The sequence below is a fragment of the Colletotrichum siamense genome, assembly GCF_013390195.1.
Source record: "Colletotrichum siamense strain Cg363 chromosome Unknown KSG_Cg363_contig16, whole genome shotgun sequence".
Classification (NCBI taxonomy): Eukaryota; Fungi; Ascomycota; class Sordariomycetes; order Glomerellales; family Glomerellaceae; genus Colletotrichum; species Colletotrichum siamense.
The window spans coordinates 362,461-387,490 of record NW_023501029.1 but is presented as its reverse complement, the minus strand read 5'-3'; the positions used below and the strand labels follow the sequence as shown (position 1 = coordinate 387,490).

General features: G+C 49.3%; 3 protein-coding genes across 3 annotated transcripts; 1 reads left to right on the top strand and 2 right to left on the bottom strand.

Annotated features, from left to right (window-relative positions):
• Positions 1-8,074: 8,074 nt before the first annotated feature.
• Positions 8,075-9,971, bottom strand: FUS6-1 (Efflux pump FUS6; the record flags this gene model as incomplete). Its single annotated transcript, XM_036646950.1, has 2 exons — positions 8,075-9,497; positions 9,709-9,971. The coding sequence occupies 2 exons, from the start codon at positions 9,969-9,971 to the stop codon at positions 8,075-8,077; spliced, it is 1,686 nt and encodes a 561-aa protein (XP_036487839.1).
• A 4,978-nt stretch (positions 9,972-14,949) lies between these two features.
• On the bottom strand, positions 14,950-16,188 carry mlcG-0 (Deshydrogenase mlcG; the record flags this gene model as incomplete). Its single annotated transcript, XM_036646949.1, has 3 exons — positions 14,950-15,366; positions 15,484-15,595; positions 15,650-16,188. The coding sequence occupies 3 exons, from the start codon at positions 16,186-16,188 to the stop codon at positions 14,950-14,952; spliced, it is 1,068 nt and encodes a 355-aa protein (XP_036487827.1).
• Positions 16,189-17,699: 1,511 nt separating this feature from the next.
• CGCS363_v015099 (Dioxygenase) lies at positions 17,700-19,275 on the top strand (the record flags this gene model as incomplete). Its single annotated transcript, XM_036646948.1, has 5 exons — positions 17,700-17,849; positions 17,903-18,408; positions 18,490-18,796; positions 18,915-19,165; positions 19,272-19,275. The coding sequence occupies 5 exons, from the start codon at positions 17,700-17,702 to the stop codon at positions 19,273-19,275; spliced, it is 1,218 nt and encodes a 405-aa protein (XP_036487830.1).
• Between the last annotated feature and the right edge of the window lie 5,755 nt (positions 19,276-25,030).

Sequence of the window (25,030 nt, the reverse complement as noted above, 5' to 3'; positions counted from 1 at the left end):
ACCTTTGACAAAGAAGGCTGCCTGGCGGTGCCTGACGATGATTGGTGTGGACGGGGAGCAATCCGAAGCAGAGTAAGAGAAGGTTCGAGTTTTCGGGAACGAAAGAAATTTGGTCGGTCGAAAGTGGTGGGCATTTCCAAATCGGTGAGTGTTTACTTTTCTTCGAGTAATTGGGTTATAAGAAACTGAACTTCCGACTTGCCAGAGATGGGTTCCACGGGCAAGCAGCTATCGGGACGCGATGCAGAAGAGACGGAGTGATTGGATGTATTTCCCAAGCTGCCTCTCAGTAACCGATTTGAGGCAGACAGTCCCCCATTCTCATGACCTTGAGAAGGTCAAAGTTGAAGGCGAGGGTTGGAATCACCAAACAGAACAGGAACCATGCGAATGCCTGTCCTTCAACAGAGTTCCGGGGGTTGAACCACAAAGTTTTACCAATACTGTTTATGAACAAGGCTTAGAATTTCCGGTGAGCATCATGCAGATCACTCTGGTTTTTGCGACAGTTCAAGCAATACTTTCGCTTCGAATACTGGGAGCAATCCCATGGTTGGCCCAGACTTTATGCAGATGTGAGAGAAGCTGATCCTGAGAAACCAAGGACGGGATTCCGTATTGCTCTGGTGTAGCGTTCAGCACGGCGAAAGTCGACATTCAGAGAAGTTTGCCGAGTGAAGAAAGTATCAGCTGAACAAAACGAGGAGCGCCGTCATTTGTTGAGAATAGTGAGCATGCTGAGAAAAGGACTTTCTTTTAGCAGTCAGCTGCAAATTCACATGAGCAGCAAAATATCGGGAGGACTAAAAAAGAAAAAGTGCCTTCGAAGGGGTTCGAAGTTGCAACCTCTAAACCGAGCAAAAGTATATTGAGTATCTAATGGTAACCAAACAAGGCACTATCCAAAGGGCAGGTAGGAATATGCTTGGTGTCGACTTCAACTGCCATATAAACCTTGGCCTCATCTCCTTTCAGGGTCCTCTGTGTGGCAGAAGTAAGCAATGACGTCTACGAGCGCTGGTTCGTTCTTCTATGAAGAATTCAGACACTGCGATGAATGCGCGACAATCTAAATACTGTTACCCATCTTGATTCATCATGTACCCTCAACCACCATGGAATTGACAATCGCAACCGGGAATGCCTTCGTAGGTCACCACGTGTGGCACAAAGAGCACATTAGCATCCATTCTCCCAACGGCGAGAAATTGTTAATAGCCGGCACCAGCCGTCAGCCATATCCCCGTTATTCTTGTAATGAAAAGCGACCAAATCTATTTCTGGAAGCCACTTGGTGGGCATGGCGCCGGCGAGGAAGTACGTTTGGGGATCGTCATTGAGATGACAGGCATCCCCACAAGAGGAGCATCGATCAATCTAAGAACAGTCGATGCACTCAGTTGCGGATCTACGGATTACTTGTCTGCGTATATTATGCAGGTGTCTTGACCCAAGAGCCAAGTGAGATTGACAATGGATAATATACAATAGAAGACAAGCTGCAGTTCTCGAAGAGACCGGTCTGTCTGGCAAGTAAGGAGGAAAGTGTGGAATTCAACTCCTCGGTTGCCCAGGCATGCCGAAATTACTCTGATGCTAATATGTGGTTGCTGTGAAACCTCCCAAGACAACGACGGCCACGCTACCCTCACGCAGAGGCCTTCTCGACCTTGAATCGTTGGAAATTTAGAGCTACCACACATCTTGGGCGGCATGGGAAGCTAATGGCATTGGTCTGATCTTCATTGCGAACGTCTTTCCCACGTTCTTTGACACCTTCACTCTATCGCAAACAGAGGCAATCCAAAATATTTTCAGACCTTTCACAGAAGTGCATGAACTCGGTGGCAGTGGTGGCTTATCAACGAACTTGCTTTGGAGCTCGACGTCATATAGACAGATCGGACATGTCTTGAGCAGGGTAATGGTTCCCCAAAATGAGTTGACTTTGTACAGGTATGGATACAGAATAAAACCTTGACAGAAGCGCAGGGGAAATCTGCGGAGCAGAAAAGAAGCCGAGATCAAAGAATCCCCGCATAATGAAGAGGGCAGGCTCTGGGATAGATGAAGGGCAGGACAGAGGCCAATCACTCTGAACCCCGTCTACTCAGAGCCTGCAGGCGTCCTCGGGTCCTCCGCAACTCCCACAAATGCTCGTTCGCTGTATTAGTCCAAGAAGTCGACTTGTAACTCTCCAAAACTTCCTCCGCATGTTCCTTGATCATCCCGAGCTCGTCGGTGTACCTGGCCTCCTCTAGATCACGCTGGATTGTGACGGCAGCCGGCTCCCCTCGGAGGCTGAGAGGGTCTTCGTACCGAGCAGCCGACAGATGTTTGTCTCGCTGAACCACAGAGATGGAATGGACGAATACGCTCCACGCGTTCACGGTAGAACAGGTCGAGCGACTGCATCGATCGAGCGCATATGTCATGCTTCCGTTCCAGTTTGGTGAGCACGGCAAGCTCCTCGGTAGCAGCGTATGATGCAACACGCTTCATGCGATTGTCAGCTTCAGTGGGAACGTTGAAGGGCACTTACTGCCTCACCTGGACTTGCTCTGCGTGAGAAGCAGAGCAAGTCTTCCTGCCATGCTCAACTTCATCTCAGGTGTCCGTCATGTGCGTTCTATGTCTGGAAGCCTTCTTCCTGGGCGGCCTGGTTTGCTCTGCACTCGTGTTAGCTTGAGCTGCAGACCGAGTTATATAGAGATAAGTATAAGTTATATATAGGCTTAAAAACGAACGATATATAAAATAAGGCTAGCTTGTAGCCCTAATAGACGTTTAATTAGGCCTTAAGCTACAGCCTCATCTAACCGCCAAATTAGCCACGCTGACCACGCAACTGGCAATGCCGCCAGCCTTAATAACCATACCACACCTCTGTCAACCCCAAGTAAATCCAAACCTAACATAACAATTGCGCAAACCAGCGCGCTAGCAACCTGAGGGAGAGAAACAGCCATATTGTGCAGTCCCTGGACGCCCGCCACATTTGTACGCCCCTCAGCAAGTTCAGTGTTAATCAGCGCAAACGGAACCCACATCGTCACGGCCTGGGTTGCGCCGATGATGGAGATAAGGATGAGGGAGGCTGTGGCTGTTTGAAAGGGAATTGTGAGAAGAAGGGAGGTGGTTGCGAGGAGTTGGGAGATCAACCAGAGGTAGGGGAGGTTGCGGTGGTGAAGGGTGGTGGAGATGTGGGAGAGGAGGGTTAGGAGGAAGGTGGACAGGAGGGTCCCTAAGGAGACAGCGAGGGACGCGTAGAGGATGTAGGATTCCGGGGGGGCTACTGGGGGGGAGGGTTCGAGTTTGGGGGTTCGGAGGGATTCGGATTGTGCTGGGAGATGTTAGTCTGGATCGAAATGGGGTTTGTAGAGAGGGCATTGGGTGATTACCCGTTTCGTAAGCATACCTAACGGTTGTGTTAGTCCATCGACAGACCCAAACATAAACAAGCCAAAGGGAATCACCTACGTAGACATGTTGAACAACACCGGGAACCACCCAAACCACGCAACTAGTTGCACGCCACACACCCTTCCCGTCAGCGGCGGCATCCGCGCCCAGCGCCGCGCCAGCTCGCTCGGCAGACACATGGTGAAGACACGCCTGATCCCGGACCCGGACTGCTGGAGCGGCGGCGTGGCATCGCGCGGCACGAACCAGCAGACCAGCCCGACGGTGGCCGCGGAGCAGATCGTCGCGACGTACGCCAGCGTGCGGAACGCGACCACGGGGTCGGTGTCTGGGGACTGCGTGGTGTAGACGAAGCCGGTGACGGAGAGCAAAGCGCATCCGAGAACATTCCAGCGCATAGACCAGGCGGCGGCGGTGGGTTGTTGAGACGGCGGGCAGGCCTCGACGACGATGGCGCGCACGCCAACGGAGTAGGCGGTTATCGCCAACAAAATTACTACCAGGCAGGTAACGGCGAGGGCACGCGGCTGCCAGGGGTTTGCGGCCCGGCTTTCGGTGAAGGGCACGGTGAGCTCGGGGGCGTGGGCCATAAGCAGGGTGGAGATCATTGTGGTGAGCGCGCCGGCGATCATGACTGGCTTCCGGCGGCCGAGCGGGTGATGGAGCTCGTCGCTCAGCTGGCCGATGATGGGCTGGACGAAGGCGCCGAAAATTGGGCCTAGGGCCAAGGTTAGGGATATGGAAGAGGGTGTCATGCCGAGGGAGCGGAGATATGGCTGGGTTTTTGTTAGTGCACTATAGTGATGGGAAGGGATGGATGACGGACCGTGCCGCTGGATTGTAGTAGGAACCAGCAGACTTGGAGCCCGAGGCTAGGACATGTTAGAAGGAGTAGGCCGGGTGTGGATAGTGGTTCGGGTAGTTTCGGGCCGTGGAGCTCGTCGACCTCGAACAAGAGTTGTTCATGTTCTTCGGAGTGAAGGCTTTCATTTGGTGAAAGGCATGGCTCGTACGCAGGTGCGGCCATTGCTAGGTGATGATAATGGCTGGTTTAGAGCAAGAGAGAGGTGTTCACCATTTAGAACCTGTCTTGAACTGCTTCTATGCCCTAATTGCTCGTGCTGGATGCGGAGGTATTTTTGCCGTGCCGTAGCATATATCGCAGAGGCTGCGTTAATGTGAAGTGCTATGGAAAACTGTTGTGGTGGTTTGTTTAATATTTATATACAGCGTATAAGCACCTCAAAGCACCCCTGCTGGTATAGACTACGTCCAAAAAATAGAGTTTGACAGGGTTCGGTCTACGTCCACAGTAGAAGACAAGTTATTTGGCCTGGGTAACAGCTATTATACCAGCACCGCCCCCCTCAGCTTCTGACTATCTCCCAGAAATTCCCCATTCATTCCATCTCAGAAGAAATCTGTCTCCTCTATTTCTCTGCTGTCCCAGCGACTGCAACTGCTGATAATGCCCTCAACCGAGTATCACCAACTTTCGGCGTCTAGAGACGAGGATCTAGACGATGTTTCTTTCACACACCAGGATCAATATGTCACGCCAAAGAAAAAGTCTCTTCCCATTCGTGTTTTAGGGGTGCTAGTTGCGTTCCTAGGGCTAGTGTCTTACACGGCGGCGGTGCTGTACTATGCGCAGGAGTTCATTCACAAGCCGTACTGTCCGCGGTTTGCGGCGAGTGATACGGTTCACCTGTGGGTGAGTTGCCTCCCAAAACCACCACATGGTCGATGGTATCTCTAACAGAAGAGAACAGGACAAAATCGGGTACAAGCCCATGCATTTCAACCCAGCCACACCACATCACTCCGATGCCTTCCTCGGCAGCCCAAGCGCCGAACTCGACGCGAACTGGCGCAAGCTGCTGTTGAGTTAGTCCTCCCGGCGCTCATCTCTGTAGGCTACACAGACTGAATTGATACCCAGCGTTCTCGAGTCGGCTCCCCGATTCCGAAGCAGACAGGCTGGGTCCTAAATCGGACGCCATTCCGTTCGATGACGGCAAGGGCGGCTTGTAATTCCACACAAATTCACAATGATTAGGAGAGTACTGAGAAGTCCAGCGTCGGCGGCATCGCCGTGGTGCACAATCTGCACTGCATCGTGCGTCAATCCTCCCGTCTTCTGCGGTGTGTACTAACAACCCGCTTGCCAGAACTACGTATACCAGACCATGCACGGGGACTACTACTTCCCCAACATCACCGAGAAGCAGCTTAAAAAGCAAAGAAGCCACCTTTGTGTGTTTTCCGTTAAGTAACCGTTGTTGATGATGCTAACCGTTGCCAAAGCACACTGCCTCCACCACCTCATGTCCTCGGCCAAGTGTCAGGCTGATATGACGCCGGTGCTGCTGCACTGGACGGCGGACGACCATGTCCCGGTCCTGAAGTGGGACGGTGTGCAGCGGTCCTGCGTGGACTGGGAGAGCTTGATGAACTGGGGGGATGAGCACTCGATGACGCACTCGGAGACTATGCCGTCGGTTTCTAGTAAGCAGTATATATCTTCCTTTAGGCCACATAACCACATCTTGCTAACATTCTATCCTTCTGCAGAAATGAAGCACCCCATCTACAGTAAGCAGGCTAGGTTCGTACTTGGTGCTGAAAAATCCGGCTTACATAAACAGGTCACTTCGTCGATGATCGCGGCAGGTTCATCCTTGCCAACGCTGAGGGAGTGGTTGACTTTGAGGAGTTCTCGCAGAGAGCAGATTACCAGCAGTGGGCGAGGGAGCAGGGCATAGGAACGGGGAAAGAAGAAGCGGAGCGGTTTTTGGAGGAGTTTGCTAGAAAGCAGAATGATCATCGTCATTGAGTACTGGATTTGAGGAATTGCGAGGTTGGTTGGTGATGTACCTAGCTAGGGGTACGTATGAAGCTTCCGGATTGACGCATATTATCTGGTTTATCAATAGACTCGCTACTCGGCGACACACAGTTCAGATAGCATGGCCCCGGGGCTTCTTGCTTCCATCTCCACAACTAAGTTGTCTGGGTGAAAGTCGGTCTACCGGTGAATATCTGATTGGTCACACGATGAATCCAGTGGAAAAAGAAGGACTTTCAACAACGAATAGGTCATGTGGCCGCATGCAAACGAGAATTCCCTGCACCTGAGTCGAGCAAGCGGACAATTCGAAACCCGGGGAGAGTCCCCCGCTCCTTGGCCAAACAAAACCACACGCCCCTAGAAATTACCGTTTGTCTGCTAGTACCCCCTTTCGGCATTTGCGAGAGCAGCCGCACCCCCCCCCCCCCCCCAAGATATTGCCCATTTCCACAATACCCATCAACGTCTCAGTCATGACAGTCGGGTTCGGGCAGAAGGAGCCGCCGCCCATGCCTGCGATAGATTCTCCCGGCCCAGTTTCCCTCGGATCATCTGTACATCGTACGTTCGAGTCCAAGCTTGATTACTATCAGATCTCCATCACTGAACACTCCTCCCAATCTGCTGTGCAAACTGCCACCTCGCCTTCATCTCCCATCTTCCAGTATCCTACATTCCATATTCACAATGCCCCCATCTCCAACAGCGTCTTCGGGCGAGCCCAGCACCGGGCGCTCATCCTCCGACTATGACGAGAAAGTCGGCCTGCTCGACGGCGTCCAATCCAGCCCTCTGGCCGGTGCGTCGCCACGGATTCGCCGGGCTGTCATATTGATGGCACTGTCCAACGTCGTGTCCCTGTGTGCGCTGTTCTGCATCGCGGTGAGGCCACAGCCGGTGCCGACCACGGTGTTGTATCCGCCGCAGCCGGACTGGTTTCCTCCACAGAGTGCGTTCGCATTCGCTTGATCAGGTGGTTTGTGTATAATCTGATGTTGATTGGGTGTGAACTAGTTCCCGTTACCAAAGTCTTCCAGAGCGAGCCGCTATTTGGGCAGGAGCCGAACAACGAGAGTATCGCTGCGTGGAACTCGCTTTTGCCAAGTCAGTCTTCTCGAGTGCCTCCATCGTTGTAATATGGTATGTGCGGTTGTCTAACAGAAAGAAAACAGAGGGCCGCGGCTGGGTCCACGTGCGCAACCAGACGGCCCTCCCAGACATGCCAGGCCTGAACCAGTCTCTTCCCGAACACACAGCGCTGCCCTCGGTATACCATCAGCTGCACTGCCTCGTACGCAACTCTCTCCCCTTATTTACCCTCCCACCCGAGATCCAAACCGCTGACACCCAAGCAGTACAGCACAATGCGCAGCTACTACGACCTCCTAGACCGCGTCAACAACCCGCACCAGAGACGCGAGCTCCCCGCCGACCCGGGCTGGAACAAGGAGCACCTGAACCACTGTTGGGACTACCTGCGGCAGAACATCATGTGCGCGGCAGACGTGACGCTGGAGTGGCATCGGTGGAATGAAAAGGTCGAGACTGGCTGGGGGTATGAGCACCAATGTAAGGACTGGGATGCATTGACGGGGTGGGTGCTGGAGAGGCGGACGTCGAACAACTGGGGCTTGTTGAGGGGAGAGGGGGAGAGGATTCCGCTGAAAGAGAACTCGTAGTGAATGGATTGTGTCGTCGGTTGGATATGTAAAGTTAATATGTTGCGGTTTCAAAAAGCCAGAATTTCATACATATATAAATCTGCATTGTGTCGTTACTCCAAACACGCTACCAAATACGCTAATTGGAAGTTTTGTCACCGACTTCAACCGTAGCATCTTTCTCCAGCCCAAAGTCAGTCTCCAACTCCTCCCGCAAGACGACCTCCCCCTCGGCACACGCCAACAAGACGCCAACACCCGCGATGCCAGCCGCAACATACCAAACGCCCTTGATAGCCTCTCCAAATACTCCCACCACCTCATCCCTCGTAGTACCCTGCACACTCTCCAAAAACGCCCGGGTCGCAAACCCATACGCCCGTCCGCCGCCCAACTGGTCCCTGACCCGCTCATCCGATATCCTATCCGCAAGCGCCTCCAACCTATTGTTGAATACCGCGGCCGGGATCGTCACACTCCACATGTTAGCCAGGCTCTGCACAAACGTGAACGTACTCGTAGCAACCGCCTGGTCGCTTTCCCCCACTGCACCTTGAAACGCCGGCAACAATGTGTTAATCACCATGCCCAGTCCGACCGAAAACAGCACCTCCATTAAAATCCACTCCGCATCTCCCGACGCCTCGTCCAAAACACTAAACAGCCCGCACGCGGTGCACATCCCCACAAACCCAGAAACATGCAGCATCTTGTACCGCCCGAGCTTACTAACCAAGACGACGGAGATGATGCTCGCGGGGACGGCGACAGCAACGATGGGAAGCAGCTGCACGCCGGCCCGTGAGGGCGTCGACATGCGCACGCCTTGGAAGTACAATGGCAACAAAAAGTTGACCCAGTTGCTGAGGAGGCTGCTGGTGAACGCCCCGGCCGCCACGGTAGCGCCCACCCGGTGTGTAAGCAGGCGGAGCGGGATGACCGGCTCGACGGTATTGCTGCGCGCGAGGTATTGCTCCAGGAGCAAGAACACGCCCAGTCCAAGCGTACCGGCGGTCAGCGAGGCGACGATACGGGCGTCATACCAGGGGTATTTGGACCCGGCGTACGTGATGGCGTACAACGTAGCGCCCGTCGCGGCCGTCAGCAACACGTTGCCGCCGTAATCCACGCGCCGGAGACGCTCGCGACGGCTTTGGTTTGCCTTCCTGGTCCCGCCTTTCAAACAGACAGCCAAGACCAAAAGGCTCGCCGCCCCAAACGGCACGGGCAGCCAAAACACCCACCTCCAAGCGCCGGACTGGACCAGTACGCCCCCCAGCAGCGGACCACTGGTAGCGCCCAAAAGGTATGCAGCCAGCATGATAGCCATGTACTTACCTCGGTGCCGGACTGAGACGAGGTCGGAGACGACAACGGCTGACATGACGTTGATGCCGCCCGCTCCGAGGCCTTGGACCACCCGTCCGGCAATGAGCTGCAGACCGGAGGTTGCCGCGCCAGAGATTATCCCGCCGACGACGAAGAGAAGCACAGAAAGGCAGGTGGGATAGCGGCGGCCGAAGAGGTCGGATAGCTGGCCTAAAGGCGGGGCTATTGCTGCGCTGTGCAGCGGGGTTGTCAGTCGTCGAGTATAGTAAGTACCAGTACCTGTCAAGTCGGTATGGAACGATTGAGAGGGGTGTGGACCGGCGAACGAGGTGCGTTGAAGAATGCAAAGCCCAGAGAACTGGCGAGAGAACTGGCGAGAGAACAAGCGAGAGCGAGAGAACAAGCGAGAGCGAGAGCGAGAGAGAGAGAGAGACAGAGACGAACCTAGCCAGCGCAGACCCGTTGGAAACCCACACATAGCTCGACCCAATGCCCAGCGTCTGAACAATAGTCGGCAGGGCGGTAGACACAATAGTGATCTCGAGTGCCAACATCAGCTTGCTGGCTGCCAAGGCCGCGACGATGGCCCAGAAGCGGAGCCCTTTTGCGCGCGCTGCAGTGACTGACTCATTTGGCTCCATGGACGTGTCGGTGGTCTCCGGGTCCGGAACGTTCGGACGAACACCTTGTGGGGCCTGCTGAGCCATCGTGGATGCGAATCAGAAGTGGATAGAGCAGCGTTACACTAAAACGGGATGGCAGCTGACGGGAGGAGCGCCTGATGGGACGGCGTGGGATCACGATTTGTTAAATAGACTTTAGGGCGATTGTGGGGTGCCGTTTACTCCGGCCCGTACCGCAGGTTGCATCGAGACTTTTCCAAATCCACCCCGCCTCTCTCACCCCCCCCCCTGCTCCTAGTATACGATGTACAGCAGCACAGTAGAACATGCATGGTATACAGCCATGTTATGGTCTCAGTCGCGTAATGAAAACAAAATAAGGTTCATCAAAGTCTCCTGTCTTGTAACCACTTGATCATGGTGGGTATCAGCACACTAGGTAGCAAGCGCATCTCCACCGATCATTAATTTCGCAGAGCCAGGGCCACGCCTCCCGCTGCGCGGCTTGCTGGCTGGCTTGCTGTGTGCATTGGGCGGTTTGTGTGTATCGCTGTAGCGGGGAGTTATCTTGATCTAAGCACAAGTGCAAGCAGCTCAGCGGGGCGACGGCGTAGGTGCTAGTCTCTACTGGTCATTAGATATTGTAGGCACAGATAGGTCTGGTGAAAGCAGTCTTGGAAAAAGCACGCCCTGCCGGTTGTGTCGCTCACATTGCTTGTTTGTGAAACAAAAAAGGAAAAATTACTAACCTCAGTACAGCAAGGGAAAGAAATCTGGCGATATCATGATCTCAAGACAAAGATCTTCTCCAGGAGTAGTATTCAAGTTGCTTGTCTCAACAAACTTGAACCTGCCTAACAACAACAACATCGTCCAAAACATCACCACAAATGCTATCTACCAAACCAGAACCCCTTTTCATATCACTTCATAACAATGCCAATCAAACTTCCCCTCAGCCACCCCAAATTCTGTTCCGCGCCTGCCCTCAGAAACTCCAGAGCAGCCACCCTCCAACGGCTCAACTCCTCCTCCGTACTACCCCAGAGCCGTGGCGCAATGCGCATGAAGTACACCAGCATGACGCCGACAACCATCGCGAGTTTGCACACAAACACATCATCCACAATCCCCGCCGTGTGTGTTTTGTAAGCTTTCAAGAATGAACGTAGTAAACCCCTGTCGCCGTACTTGTCCTCCAACACCATCGCTTCAACGCACCACATGCCCACATCCCCCGCTGCTTCGCCGAACTGCGCGAGTTCCCAGTCCACGATGTAGATGTCCGGCGCGCTATTGCTGTTGTCGCTGTCGTTGCTCTTGATATCGGAGCCAACTGGGAAGCGAAGGAGGGCATTCATTGGCCGGAAATCCCACGCTGTCATCGTGCGCACCGTCCCCGGCCGGCGCAGCGCCGTCAGAATCTTCTCGCTCTCCTCGCCATCCTTCACCACAGACTGAACGAGCTTGTCCATGAATCCGTCCGGATTGTAAAACCGCCTCAGCTCCGGGTTTACCGGCTCAAAACCGGATGCCCCCAAGGCCGCGCCCGTGACCTGTAGACAGCCCAGCCACTTGCCGATTCGCGCGCCGATGCCCGCCACGTCCAACGTTGGATTGTTCCGGAACGCGTCCATCAGGTTCACCTCCCCAGCCCAGGACATGACGAACCCGTTCTCCGTGGTCCTCAACACTCTCGGCACGCGTACGCTGGGTTCCGCGCGCGACGCCTCCGCCACGGCGCGGGATGTAAGCGCGCGGACCTCGGTGGTAAGCCGGGCGGGGGATACGGCATCGTCGCTGAACTTGGGTGTGCTATCGGCGCATTTCAGCACGGCTGGCTCAGCGGGCGGATGGTCGGGGTGCAAAAAACCGTCCAGTCTCCAGATGAAGCAGGATGTGCCGGCGTCGATGGGATTCGCGGAGTTGCAGGTGATGCCATTGTCGGCGAGGTATTGATCTATTCCGGCGGCCCAGAGGCGCGGGTGGGGGGGTTGGGTTTTTGCTGTTGACATTTTCTTGGGGTTTGACTTGGATGATGTGTAGGACTACCTAGCAGAGGTCGGCGCTGTGGGAGAGATCTATCTCGGGTTTTATTCGTTTGCCGAGGAGGGCTGTCGGTGACGGGCGCGGTTGTCGAAAAGGTGTCTTGGGGAACATGAGTGGCACGTGCGTGTGATACGGTGTATATATATATATATATATGCTGGGTATGGACCACCACACCATGGGTTCTTTGTATCTTGCTTTCCTTCACAACGCATTCAAGCCACCTGTCCGCAACCACCAGGCTTGTCTCACAGCGCGCCAATATGGCATCTACAGGTGAAAAGCTCTTCGTCCGCAAAATCGAAGAAAACGCCCGCCTGGTTCCCACCAACATCTTCGCGCGCGTTCCGCTCGACGACTGGGAGACAAACGGCTACCGTTCCATCACCTGGAAGCAGTACAACGACAGCATCAACAAGATCGCGCACTGGCTGGACGAGACGCTCGGCAAGTCGGTGAACAATGACACGGTGTCGTACTTCGGGGCCAACGACATCCGCTATGCGCTTGTGTTTGCTGCGCTGAATAAGTCTAACCGGAAGGTCCGTCAACCCTTTTTGGACTGTGCTCGAAAACACACTGAAGTGTGTGGAGAAATAGCTGCTCACCCCTGACGGCCGACTCATGAAGAGCGCGCTGCACGGCCTCTTGTCCGCATCCAACTGCAAAGTGTGGCTGTACACCGAGGACGAGGTTGCCGCCCAGACCTCGTTCGGCCTCGACGAAGCCGGCATGGCGCTACACGCCTTCCCGTCCCTGAAGTGGTGCCTCGACGCCGAGGATACTCCGCCATACCCGTACACAAAGACGTACGAGGAGCACAAATGGGAAGAAATCTTGATCATCCACACCTCCGGCACGACCGGCCCGCCAAAGCCCATCTACATGAACAACGGCTTCTGGACGGCGGCCTGCGCATCGCCGCAACTGGCCAAGCGGAATTGGCCAAGGGGGATCTGCACCGAGGAGCTGTATGGTAGGAGTCTGATCCTGGCCTGTCCGATGCGCTGGAACTCGGGGCTGATCCTGACCAACGCGTTCGGCGTGTTCGCGAATACCTGCTGCGTGCTGCCGCCGGCCGACGCGGTAGGCCTGCCGCCCGCCATGTTCGACAAATTCGTCAAGCTCAACCACGTGGAAGGGCTGGTGGCGACACCGTTCACCATCGTTGAGCTGTTCAACGACGCCACGACCTGCTCGACGCTCCAAGGCCTGGAGTTCGTCACGTACCTCGGTGCGCGGCTGGACAAGGTTGTCGGCGACGCGCTGGTGCAGCACACGCGCCTCGGCTCTGTGATCGGCGCCACCGAAACCGGCGGGCGGTTCTCGTTCCTGCCGAGGGAGAAAAGGTTTTGGCACACGTACGACTTCATCTCCGAGGCCCACGTGCGCCTTGTTCCGATTGACAAGTCGGGCCTGCCGACGAGTGCGGCCGAGGACAGCGATGTGTACCGCATGTTCATCGATCGGCCGGAAGGGAAGATCAAGGAGTACATGTGCGCGTTTTGGAATGTGCGGATGTTTGAGGGTGTCGACACGATCGATACAAAAGAGTTGTGGCGGCCGGTGGATTGCGATGGGGAGGTACGGTGGGAGTTTTTTGCGCGGGCTGACGACTCGGTCAAACTGTTTGGCGGGGTGTCTTTCGACGCGACCGAGTTCGAAACGCCGATTGCGAGACACCCCGGTGTTCGGCATGCGTTCGTTGGGGGCGCTGGGCGGCCGGCGCCTTTTGTGATTCTCGACATGTACGAGGATGCGGTGCGCGGACGGGACAGAGGCGATGTTGCGAGGGAGGTCTGGGAAAGGTGCATCGAGCGGTTGAATCACCAAGTTGTCAAGGAGATCCGGATTCCGGCGGAGACAGTCATGGTGGCGGCCGAGGGGCGGCCGTTGCCGTTGAGCATGAAGCAGCTTGTGCTGCGCACGCGGGCGGAAGGGGAGTACCAGATTGAGATACAGGCGGCGTATGAGAAGCTAAACAAGGGGAAGGACAGTCGGAACAAGTTTGCCGAGTTTATGAAATAGAAAGTAGACGGCTCCCGTCTGTAGCTGCTTGTAAGGAGTTGAGATCACACAATGTTGGTTCTCGCTGCCCTGCGGCACTGACTGCTCTAAAAACTACACTTCCATTCCCGCTATACATCAATATCCTCCAGATCCTTACTCAACCAAACGTCCCGCGTAACAGTAGTATCCAACGGCTTCCTCTCATACCCAAGCGCCAAAATACCCCGATTGTTCGTGATCCAGTGCTTCTCGAGCCAGTCGTAGATCCGGCCCCAGTCTTTGCACTGCCGCTCATAGCCCCAGCTCGTCCTCTCGTGTTTACCCCGTCACTCGACTGTCAAATCGGAATTCTGAATCTTGGGAGCTCCTTACACGGCATGATGTGGCTTCAAGCCTTCAACTCGTCCTCATCCGGCGGACGTGTAAAATCGTCGTTAGCATCGACGATGGCAGTGACTGGGACTATAGGCAGCGGGTTAACAAGCACGAAACCCTTCGGAAAAAATCACTTACTCTCAGGCGCAATGCAATGCGGATATCTATTCAGCACACACAGCCTCAAATTATCGCGGATGACAAGTAGCGCTAGCACAGACGACAGCGAGATGAAACTTAACAACGACAGCAAAACCGTTGGCCCAAGCTTCTGCTGCTGCATATTTCCGCTTCAGGTTATTGCCGTGGAGTGCCTCTCGAACCCATACGAACGTCCAAAAAATGAAATAACAGACGAGACCTTGATTAACCCCACCCCCTTCGGGGTGTGTACGTTAACAACAAGGTTTACCCCCCCCTCCGCACCCCCCCCCCCCCCCACCCCAGCTGAACACAGTGAAGATGAGTGTCACTCTGCCCTGCCAGAAAATAAACTTTTGCGACAAAACTTGCCAAGGTAGAGGCTCCACATTAGCGCGGCACCCATACCCGATGAGCCTCTAAAACAAGACCATAATTCAACTGCAACTGTCAAACCGCAGCCCCTCATTGTCTATCGTCACCTAATCTACGGATACATCCGAACCACAATCTTCTCCCCAGAGAGTTTCTTATCCCGACTCAGCTCCATCCCCGCCATAATCGCCTCGAACCCGCCATCCAGCACCCTGAGGGGATGATGCTTTAGCTTTCCCTCAGCAACCAGCTCCCTCGCCACGTCCCACAGCTTCACCCCGAATTCTTTCAGTTCTTCGTCCGGCTCGCTCTTGTACGGCGCAGGCCAGGTGCAACCCTCGCCAAACACCCTAGGCCCGACAGTGAAGTCGCACTTGACGACCTTGCGCGTGGCCGCGTGCTCCTGCCACGGGTCCAGCGAGACGTACTTGCCACCCGCGCGGCCGATGGCCGCGAAGCAGAGGATGGTCGACTCAACGCTGGTGATGCAGTCGAGGGCGTATCTCAGGTTGTTTCTTGTGTAAGATTTCTGCGGGATGTCGCTTGTCAGCCGGACACAAATCGTGATGCATGCCCGCCCAATGCAGGGAAACTAAAAGTGCCCGGCGGGCAGTAAGAGAAGCTTAAGAGAGAGAAAGAAACTTACAATCTTCTGTGCACAATCCTTGTCATGCCTGTCAAAAACCTTCTCGGCACCGTTGCTCCTCGCCAGGGCAAAATTCCTGGGCGAGCACACCGCAACAGGAATCAACCCGGACCTGGATCCCCGTCAGCACCACCCATGCGTCAAACCACAGCGTGTGATAACTCACAACTTCAAGAGCTGGATAGCAATCGTAGCTGTAGCCGTACTCCCGCCATACACCAGCACATGCGCGCCTGTCTTCACCGGCTGATCTGGCAGCGGCAAGCCCAGCAGCTTCAGGGCCAAGCCGGCGGTGCAAAGCCCTACGGGCAGACTGGCGGCAGCCTCGAAACCCCACGAGTCAGGAATCTTCATCCACATGCGGCCACGAGTTACGTTGTAGCCCGCAAACGCCCCGCGCTCTGGGCTCCCTTGGAAGAGCTCGTTCTGCGCCCCGCACACGCGATCGCCTACTTGCACATCAGTCACGTCTACCCCGATAGCGACGACCTCGCCTGCATAGTCCGCTCCAAGGATCGCATGGGGGACAGCGAACGGCCCGATCATCTTGGTGTCGCTGGGATTGACGCCGACGGCGTGTACGCGGACGAGGACTTGGTCTCGTGGCAGGGACGGGAAGGGGCAGTCGTAGCGAATGATGACATTGTCGTGGTCGTCGACAACTAGGCCCGATTGGGTGCTAGGTGGTACAAACGGGCTGGCCATTTTTGCGAGGAGTGGCAAGGGGACGGGGCAGGGGGCGGGGGAAGAAAAGAGACGGTCTGGTATATGAGAATGCAGTACACCAGTAAAGTTCTCCTCTATTTATATTGGTAGAGGCGGTGAGGGTAAGAGTTTAAGATTCTAATATGCATGCGTCTTGAATTAGCAGTTGCTACTGCATAGTATATCGATTCGTGCGCGTCTGATATGCACAAATAGCCCCTCTCCCACGCCCCCCCCCTTAGCCCCTAGCCCAGTCATACAACGCAACGGCGTATTCTCTAAACAACTGTATCCCTCAAACCATTGTATATTAACCCGGTGCCATCAGTTGTAAGTCCTGTCACACGCAAACACCTCGTACATCTTCACACCACATCGGGAAACTACTCTCGTGGCAAAGTCTTTTTTTGTCTTTCACTATGGGCCTCTCCAGAAAACCCTCCAAAGCAATCCTATGCATGCACGGCGGAGGAGCCTCTCCTGACATCTTCCGCTTCCAGACCTCCTCCCTGCGCGCCGCCCTGGCCCACGAGTATGACTTCCTCTACGCGTCCGCCCCGCACCTCGCCACACCGGGGCCCGACGTACTCCCATTCTTCGCGGGCATGGACCCGTTCTACAGCTGGTTCAGGCCCGTACACGACGATCCTGCCTCGGAAATCGTCACATTTAACGAGGCGGTGCACAAAAGTGTCGAGACGTACACGAGAAGCAACCCCGGCGTCAAGATTGTTGGGGTGCTGGGCTTTTCCCAGGGCGCGGTAGCGTCGACGATGCTCCTGTGGCAGCGGCAGGTCGGGCGGGTGACTTGGCTGCCCGATGTCAAGTTCGGAATTCTCCTCTGCCCCGGCTACAGTGCTGTCGCCACTGAGTACATGCGGGACATTTGCGAGCGAGAAAACCGCGGTGAGGAGGGGATTGTGGTGCAGCTGCCGACGCTGCATTTGCACGGACGCCAGGATACTGTGAATTTGCCGCAGTCGAGAAGGATGTACGCGACTCATTACAGGGGCGCGAAGTTGACCGAGTTTGACGGTGAGCATGAGGTCCCAAGGAAGGTCGGCGATGTCAAGAAAGTGATTGAGTATGTGCTGGGGACCCCTGTCTAGAACAAATAGAGTGGAATGTGGAGTCGGGGCTTGTGTGGATTGGATTCGTAGGTCTGCTTTTGGTATTGCTGTTATGCAGAAGCCCCTAGTGTGGACACAGCCTGTTCGTCCACAGACTGATGCAACACCTCTTTGTTGCATACGTCGAGTGCAGCAGACATGGTGTCCAGAGTCTGAAGAAGTAGTCCATGATAGAACTTGTAATTCATGCAGAACGACAGTAATCGTACGAGGTCAGCGTACTGTCGACCCAGTTCGTGATTGAAACCGGACCCAGCCTTATCAAGCCTTGAAGACGTCATATTCCGTCGTCATATTATTGACCTCGCGAACCCGGAAAACACCAACTTTGGATCTAACTTCGCTGTGCAATCCAACTCCAGTCTGCTCACCACCGCTAAAATGTCCTTCAACCTCCCGCCCCCAGCCTCGCCATCGACCTCCGGCCTCGACTTCGCCGACAAACCCTATCACACGTCGCGCATCGACCCTTTAACCCGCTTCCATGAGGATGTAGCCCAGGTCCGACGCTGGGTCGAGGACAATTTGTCGGTACGTAATGCTCACCAATTCCACCGACAGTAACGTGAACTGATCCAATCTAGAACTTTTCCCACCTAAACGAGATAATTGTCCTTCGACTCGGTTCAGACACGCTCCCCCACCAGCATCTAACCATCGATGCAACTACTGTTCCGCCCGTCCTAGCCACAACTATCCCCTCCACCCTCCACAAGTCCATAACCATCCTGCCAGAGTACATCCTCGACGCAATCGAGGGGCGCATGCACAGCCAACATGCTTTCGGAAAACGCGCCACGCCGCCCACCCATGGCGTCATACCTTCCTGCTTCGCGCCCGCCGGTGTTCCGGAGCCTTGCATGGCCGTAGACTCCAAGACGCTGCCAAAGCCGACAGAAGACGTGGCGCAGCTGAAGCGCGATTTGACGACATGGGGGTATGCAATCTGCGCAAATGCGCTGAGCACCGAGCAGGTGCAGATTATTCGGACCGCGGTGGAGGAGCAGGCCGAGGCAGAGAGGCTGGTCGGGGTCGGGCATTTGGATACCGCGCACAAGAAGGCCGGGGATCAGCCAAATCAGCGGGTTTGGTCAGCTGCCCTTGTTTTCTTTTTGGTTTGTTTTTGGTTTTGAGCTACGGTACAGATGCTGATGTGAGACGACCAAAACAGGAACCTCCCCAACAAAGGCGACGAGTTCCTCGACCTGCTTAACCACCCACTCATTGACGCCGTCATGCCGTGGTTCTTGGGCGGCAACTTCAGCCTCTTCACCATGTCGGCCAACATCGCGCGGCCCGGCACGTCGGGAATATACATGCACCGCGACCAAATGGTCATGACGCCGGACACGACCGCGCATGCATACGTGCTCAACTCCATGTGGTATTTGACTGACGTTTCCGATGAGAAAGGTGCCACGCGGGTGTATCCGGGTAGCCATCTAACGAATGTTTTGCCGACTAGTATAAATCATGTTGTACGTTTGGGTTTTTTCTTTTCTTTTTTTTTTTTTTTTTTTTTTTTTTTTTTTTGGCTGTTTTCTTCTTTTTGTTGTGGTGAGCCTGGGACAAAAAAGCTAATATATGACATTAAAGGGCACGTCGGTCCCTATCGCAGCACCAGCAGGCTCATGCGTGCTCCTCGACAGTAGAACCTGGCACTCGACGGGCGTCAACACGACCAACGAGGCGCGGCCCGTTATCCTACAGTCTTTTTGCAGGTTCTTTATCCGGCAGATTGAGAGCTACCAGGCTATTCTGAGCGACGACGTCAAAGCCAAGTTGTCGGAGCGCCAGAGGGCGCTGTTAGGTTTGCCGAGTTTGAAGCCCGTTGGCAAGGGACAGGGGTTTGCGGTGTATAATTGGCCGGGCACGCAGGTTGGGAGAATGAGGGTTGCGGTTGGCAGGCAATAGATTTGTTGTTGGTGCTCAGGAAGGGTTTTGACAGTGCAGGTAGACAATGAGATTTATGATGCGTACAGATCCTCGAGACAACCACCGTATCATGCGCTTGGTATGTTGACCAACCTCCGCATCAAATGCTGCATTCACTAGACCACACCAGCAGCCATCTATCAAACTAATCAGTCACGGACAGCACCGTCACGTCTACCCGACATGCTTGTTCCTCAACATATCCTTCCCAGGAATAGTCCCCTCCGGAACCCCATGCTTCCTCGCCCAAGCCTGCCAGTCCGGCCTGGCAAATAACTGATCCCACTCTACGATTGCATCTTGGTTCAAAAAGTCTGCGCGGCCATCCTCGTCCAGCAACGTCGCTATTCACAGTCAGCCAGCTTCTTCCACAACAAATGACCCAGCGGTCTTCATAGTACATACCGTAAAGAGGATGAGGAGCAACTACAAGCAGAAAAAAAAGAAGACAAAAACGTCAGTACATTTGTTCGTGGTTTGTGGTAGATTGTGTGATGCTTACCCTGCCCGAGATTATCTTTCCCAGTCGGAACGATCTGGTTGCGCCCAGCCCACTCCATGATGCGGTCCCAGTTCGCGCACGTGTGCCGCGCCCCGTTCCAGTTGACAACGGGCGCAACCTCGTTGACCACCCAGTGCAGTGACAGCGGGGACATATCTGGGTGGCATTTGAGTGCATCCATTAGGCGGTGGAGGCAGTGGTCTGATTTTGGTTAACATGTAGTCCGACGTCAAAGAAAAAAGGGAGAAGAGAGTGCGTGAGGGAGCGAGGGAGACGGATTGGAACCTACGCAAATGACTGCTATGGGACTTCTCCTCCGCCTCGGTCATGTTGTGGTAGTAATGGTCCCTGTGCAGGCCATTATACAAATATTTCTGCCATTCTTCGTCAGCGACCATCCAACAAACCATGGTCAACATACAACGCAGTGCAGGTTGTGCCCAACCCACACACTCCCATAACTGCGACCGTCAGTCTTTTATCATGCCATCCCAGCATAATTGCAAACGTACTATTCACCAACATCGTCATCCAGCCAAATGGACCCCTCCTCAATCCCCAGCCTGCGTATCTCGGCGCTTGGGACGCGATTGCGGAATGCTTTTTGATTTTCGTCAGCGAGATCTCAACCATGCAGGCTTCAGGCGGGTGGTACTCGATAAGAGCGCATTCCAATTCCCATCCAGCTCCGGCCGTGGAGCGCCCAAGTAAGGATGATGCTCGTCCGGCTCCTTGTGGTCGGCGGGAACCTCCTCATATTCTAGAACATCCTACTCAATGTCAAAACATCAATCACTCAACACAATATTACGGGGCATTGCCGCGCGACTTACCCAAGCGCGGAACCGATCCGGCGCCGCGACGCCTGGACACACAGTTTTGTAGTACAGCTCCCGCGCGGCGAGAAGGACTACTACTGTGTACACAAGTTGCGCCAGCACCGCGAGCACAACATACGTGTACCAGGTCTTGCGTTTGCGGGCGGGCGGCGGAGGTTGGACGCCGTCCGGTGTCAAGGGGTACTGCTCCGGTTCGCCATCGCTGGCGTAATCGGGGCTGTAGGAGGAGAGAGAGGCGTATTGGTCCTTGTGCATTTTTTTCTTTTTCTCTGGTTGATGTTTTGTGCGATAGTGGGAGTGCTGAGTGAAGGGAATGGGGTTCGTATTAAGAGGGTGCCACAATGGTGGATTGAGACGTTGGGGGTTGGTAAGTAGGTAAGGGTAGATATCACAAAGCTAGGAGGTGGTTAAACGGGATGCTTTTAACGGGGTTGTACGTGGCTTATATTGGAGTGGGCAATGTGGATGTGCGCCTGGCGGAAGTGAGGCATGATAGATACACACGTGCATCTCCTTAGTACCTAGCAAAAAGTAGAGCTAGCAGAAAAGGGAACTCTCCTATATATAGTAGTTAGGTCTAAAAGCAAGAGTTTTATTATATATAGCGTACTAATTAATATGCTTATATGACTAGGTGCTTAGTAAAGCATTTAAGTTAATAAAATATATATTATAACGTGCTTATCTATTAATACTATATATTTTATAGTTAGCTTTTAGATAATAAAGTCTCTTAATAAAAGTTAGATATTAATATATAGTAGTAGTATGCTAAAGCTATAGTTTAAGTTGCACTATATATAAATCTTAGAATTATTATCTATTACTAGAGGCTACTTATTTAATTTTATATAAGTAATATAAGAGAAGAGAACTTAATAAGTTTAAATAATATTAAACTTTAAATAAAGGCTTATAGCTATTTACTATTATTTTTTCTTACTTAGAGTAGTAGGCTTCTTAACTCTATACCTCCTAATAATATATATAGTTTTTAGTTATATAATTATAGCTTTCCTAACTTTAGCTATATATATATTAATAAATTTACTATTTTTAATAACCCTTTAGTAGTAATATAACTTATAATTACTTTACTACTTAATTACTTAAATACTACCTATTAAATAATTAACTTACCTTCTCTCTTATATATTACTTATATTATTATTAAATACTATCTCTATTAAGCTTATATTTAAGCTTAAGCTATATCTATATTAGTATTATAGAGAGTTTATATAAAGAAAAGCTAGTCTTTAAAATAGCTAGAGATATATATAGCTTCTGCTTTAAAACTATTAAAAGTATTTATTACTTTAATTATAGTATAGAAAAGGTCTTTATTAGAAGTAATCTTAAAAGCTCTATTTAATACTACTATAATAAAGTACTTTTAATTAGAATTAGAGTATTTAATAAAGCTAAAAGCTTTATTTAGTATAAAAACATTATTTTGTTTATTAATATCTTTAGCTATTTTCTCAAAGAAGGTATACTTACTATAAAGTTAGTATTCTTATATTCTATATATAGTATAAATATTATAAAGAATTTATTATAAATAAAAAAAGAAGAGGGATAAATATAATGCTTTATATATAATAGTAAAGCTTTTATTTCTTTAGCTATATAAACTTCTTTTAATAACCTCTTAAGTTAAGAAGTTATCTCTTATATAGTAGTATTATTAAGCTATAAAAGCTTTAATAACCTATTTAAATTAAATATAATTAACTTTATTATATATAATACTACTAGCTTTATACTATATAGCTAGTACTATTACTATTCTACTAGTTTATTTAGCTAAAGTATATATTTAACTATATAATAATTAGAAGGTTTACTTATTAATAGGAATATATAAGGTTTCTATATTATTTACCTTAATTAGTAGAAAGTATAAGTAATATATAACGTAGTGAAGGTGTTTACTACCTTTAGCGTAATAGGCACCCTAACCACGCTTAATATAATTAACGCAATTAGCGCGTTAAACGTAGTAAAGGCCCTTAAGGCTTTCAAGGTATTTAACACGCCTAAAGCCTTAAACATAGTTAACCTTCTTAATATATATATTACTATAACTATATTACTAATATAATATATATTAATTAGTAGTATAACCTTAATAGTTACTTACCTCCCTTAAATTAAAGAAGATAGCTAACTTTATATTAATAGTTAACCTTATTAAGTTTAATAATTAAGTTCTAGTATATAGCTAATCTTATAAAGCTTAAATAATAATAATATCGCATTAAACTCTTCCTCTAACTAGGAATATCCTAAAAAGATATAAAACCTCACTATTATACTTTAGATAATATTAACTAATCTTAAAGTAGTAGAAAACCTTAAAGCTAAATTACTTAAGCCTATTAGCTATATAATAATTACTAACTTTTAAGCTATTTATAAAAACTACCTAGAGAAGTTTTATAAAATATTTATTCTAACTAAATATTTACTATTTAACTTTAGTATATAAGCTATAATTTTAGCTATAGCTTATAAGGGATTTAAACGCTATATAATAAACTACTATAGATAAATCTAAACTATAAACCTAAAAAGAAAAGCTTATATTAACACTATAAAACTTAAAAACTAAATATTAAAGACTTAGAGAGATAATCCTAATATATTTACTAACTTAATTAAATAATAGTATTATCTTAATATACTATATTATATAAAATATATTAAGATTAAAAACACTTTAGGATAAGAACTTAACCTCACTTTACTTTTTAGTAATAATAGAAAAATAGAGGGTTATAAGACCTTAAATACTAGCTATATAGAGAAACTAAAAAGCTTAGAACCTTAATATTTAGTTAATATTCTATCTTAAGATTAAGAATTAATAGTAGTTCTATTAACTTTAGAGGAATATATTAACTTTAGATAAAAATTCTTAAATACTTTAAGATCCTTACCTCTAAAGTTAGAAACACTAAGTAATTAACTATTAATACCTAACTTAACTACTAAAACCTTAATTATATTATTAGAATAATTAACTATTATAATAGTAGATACTATTTATTATATAACTAAACTTCCTTCTAGCTAAAGCTAAAATAGTATATTAGAATCTAATAATATATAGAGTTATTATAATTAAGGATAGTCTTAGCTTATTTATTTTAAACTTTAGCTTACCTTATTAACTATACTAAAAAGAAAAAAGCCTATATTTAATAATAATATCTAAGAGTAAACTAAGGATATAAAATAGGTCTCTACTCTATAAAGAGATCTAAGTAATAATAATAATAGAAGTAATCTTAATAATAAGAAGAACTATAAAGATAAAGATTATAATAAAAGAGGAAGTAATAGAAACTAACTAAACTACTACTCTTTTAAAGCTTAATAGAGGCTTATTAAGTTAGGATAGTCTAATAATAGAATATCTATTAATTATAACTTTCTATTTATACTTATTACTTTAAATAGAGACTATATTATCTATATATTATCTAGCTCTCCTATAGATAATATAAGATATTTACTATTATAATTTAAAATAGATATAATTAGCTTATTTAATCTACTCTTATATAATAATAAAGTAGATAATATCTATATTAATAGAAGTTTTAAGATAGTTTACTAAAATATATATCGCTTTATTAACGCTATTAATAGTTATATTAAATCTAATAATAGTAATATAGCTATAGCAGCTTTAAACCTCTACTAGATATTACTTTACTATATATTAGATTAGTATTATACTAACTTAATAATTAAAGAGAAGTTAGCTTTAAGAGACCTTTAAGTTAAAATTATATAATAAAAGGAACTATTACTCAGTAGATTTTACCTTCTATATAAACTTACTAAAGTATAATTATCTAAAGAATAATACACCTTAAGAGATATTTATAATTATTATAATATTTATCACTAGATAACTAAAATAGCTTAACTTTACTATAATATAGAAAAGTCTAAAGCAAAAATATTATCTATAATATATAATAAGATAAACGCTAAGCTTATTATAAATATTCTAAAGCCTAATAAATTAACTAACTATAATAAATTTATAGCTAGCCTATAAAGCATAATTCTAAGCTAATATAAAATAGTTACTAAAAGATTATAGCGTAACCTTTTACTATTAACTACTAAAAGTAAATATATAGGGATAATATCTTTATATTTAATATTAAGAATAACACCTAAATCCTCTTTAAATTATTATTCTTACTATTTAAAACTAAAAAAACTAAAAATCTCTAGCTTAATATTAGCAAAGAATATAAGAACTACTGCAAATATCTTAATTAAGCTACTATTAACCTATAATAAGTTAGCTTAACCTAAAAAGCCTTAAGTATAATTTAAATATAAATATCAACCTAACTATTATAATTAACGCAATTAACATCTAAAAGCACTAAAATATCTATTAGTAT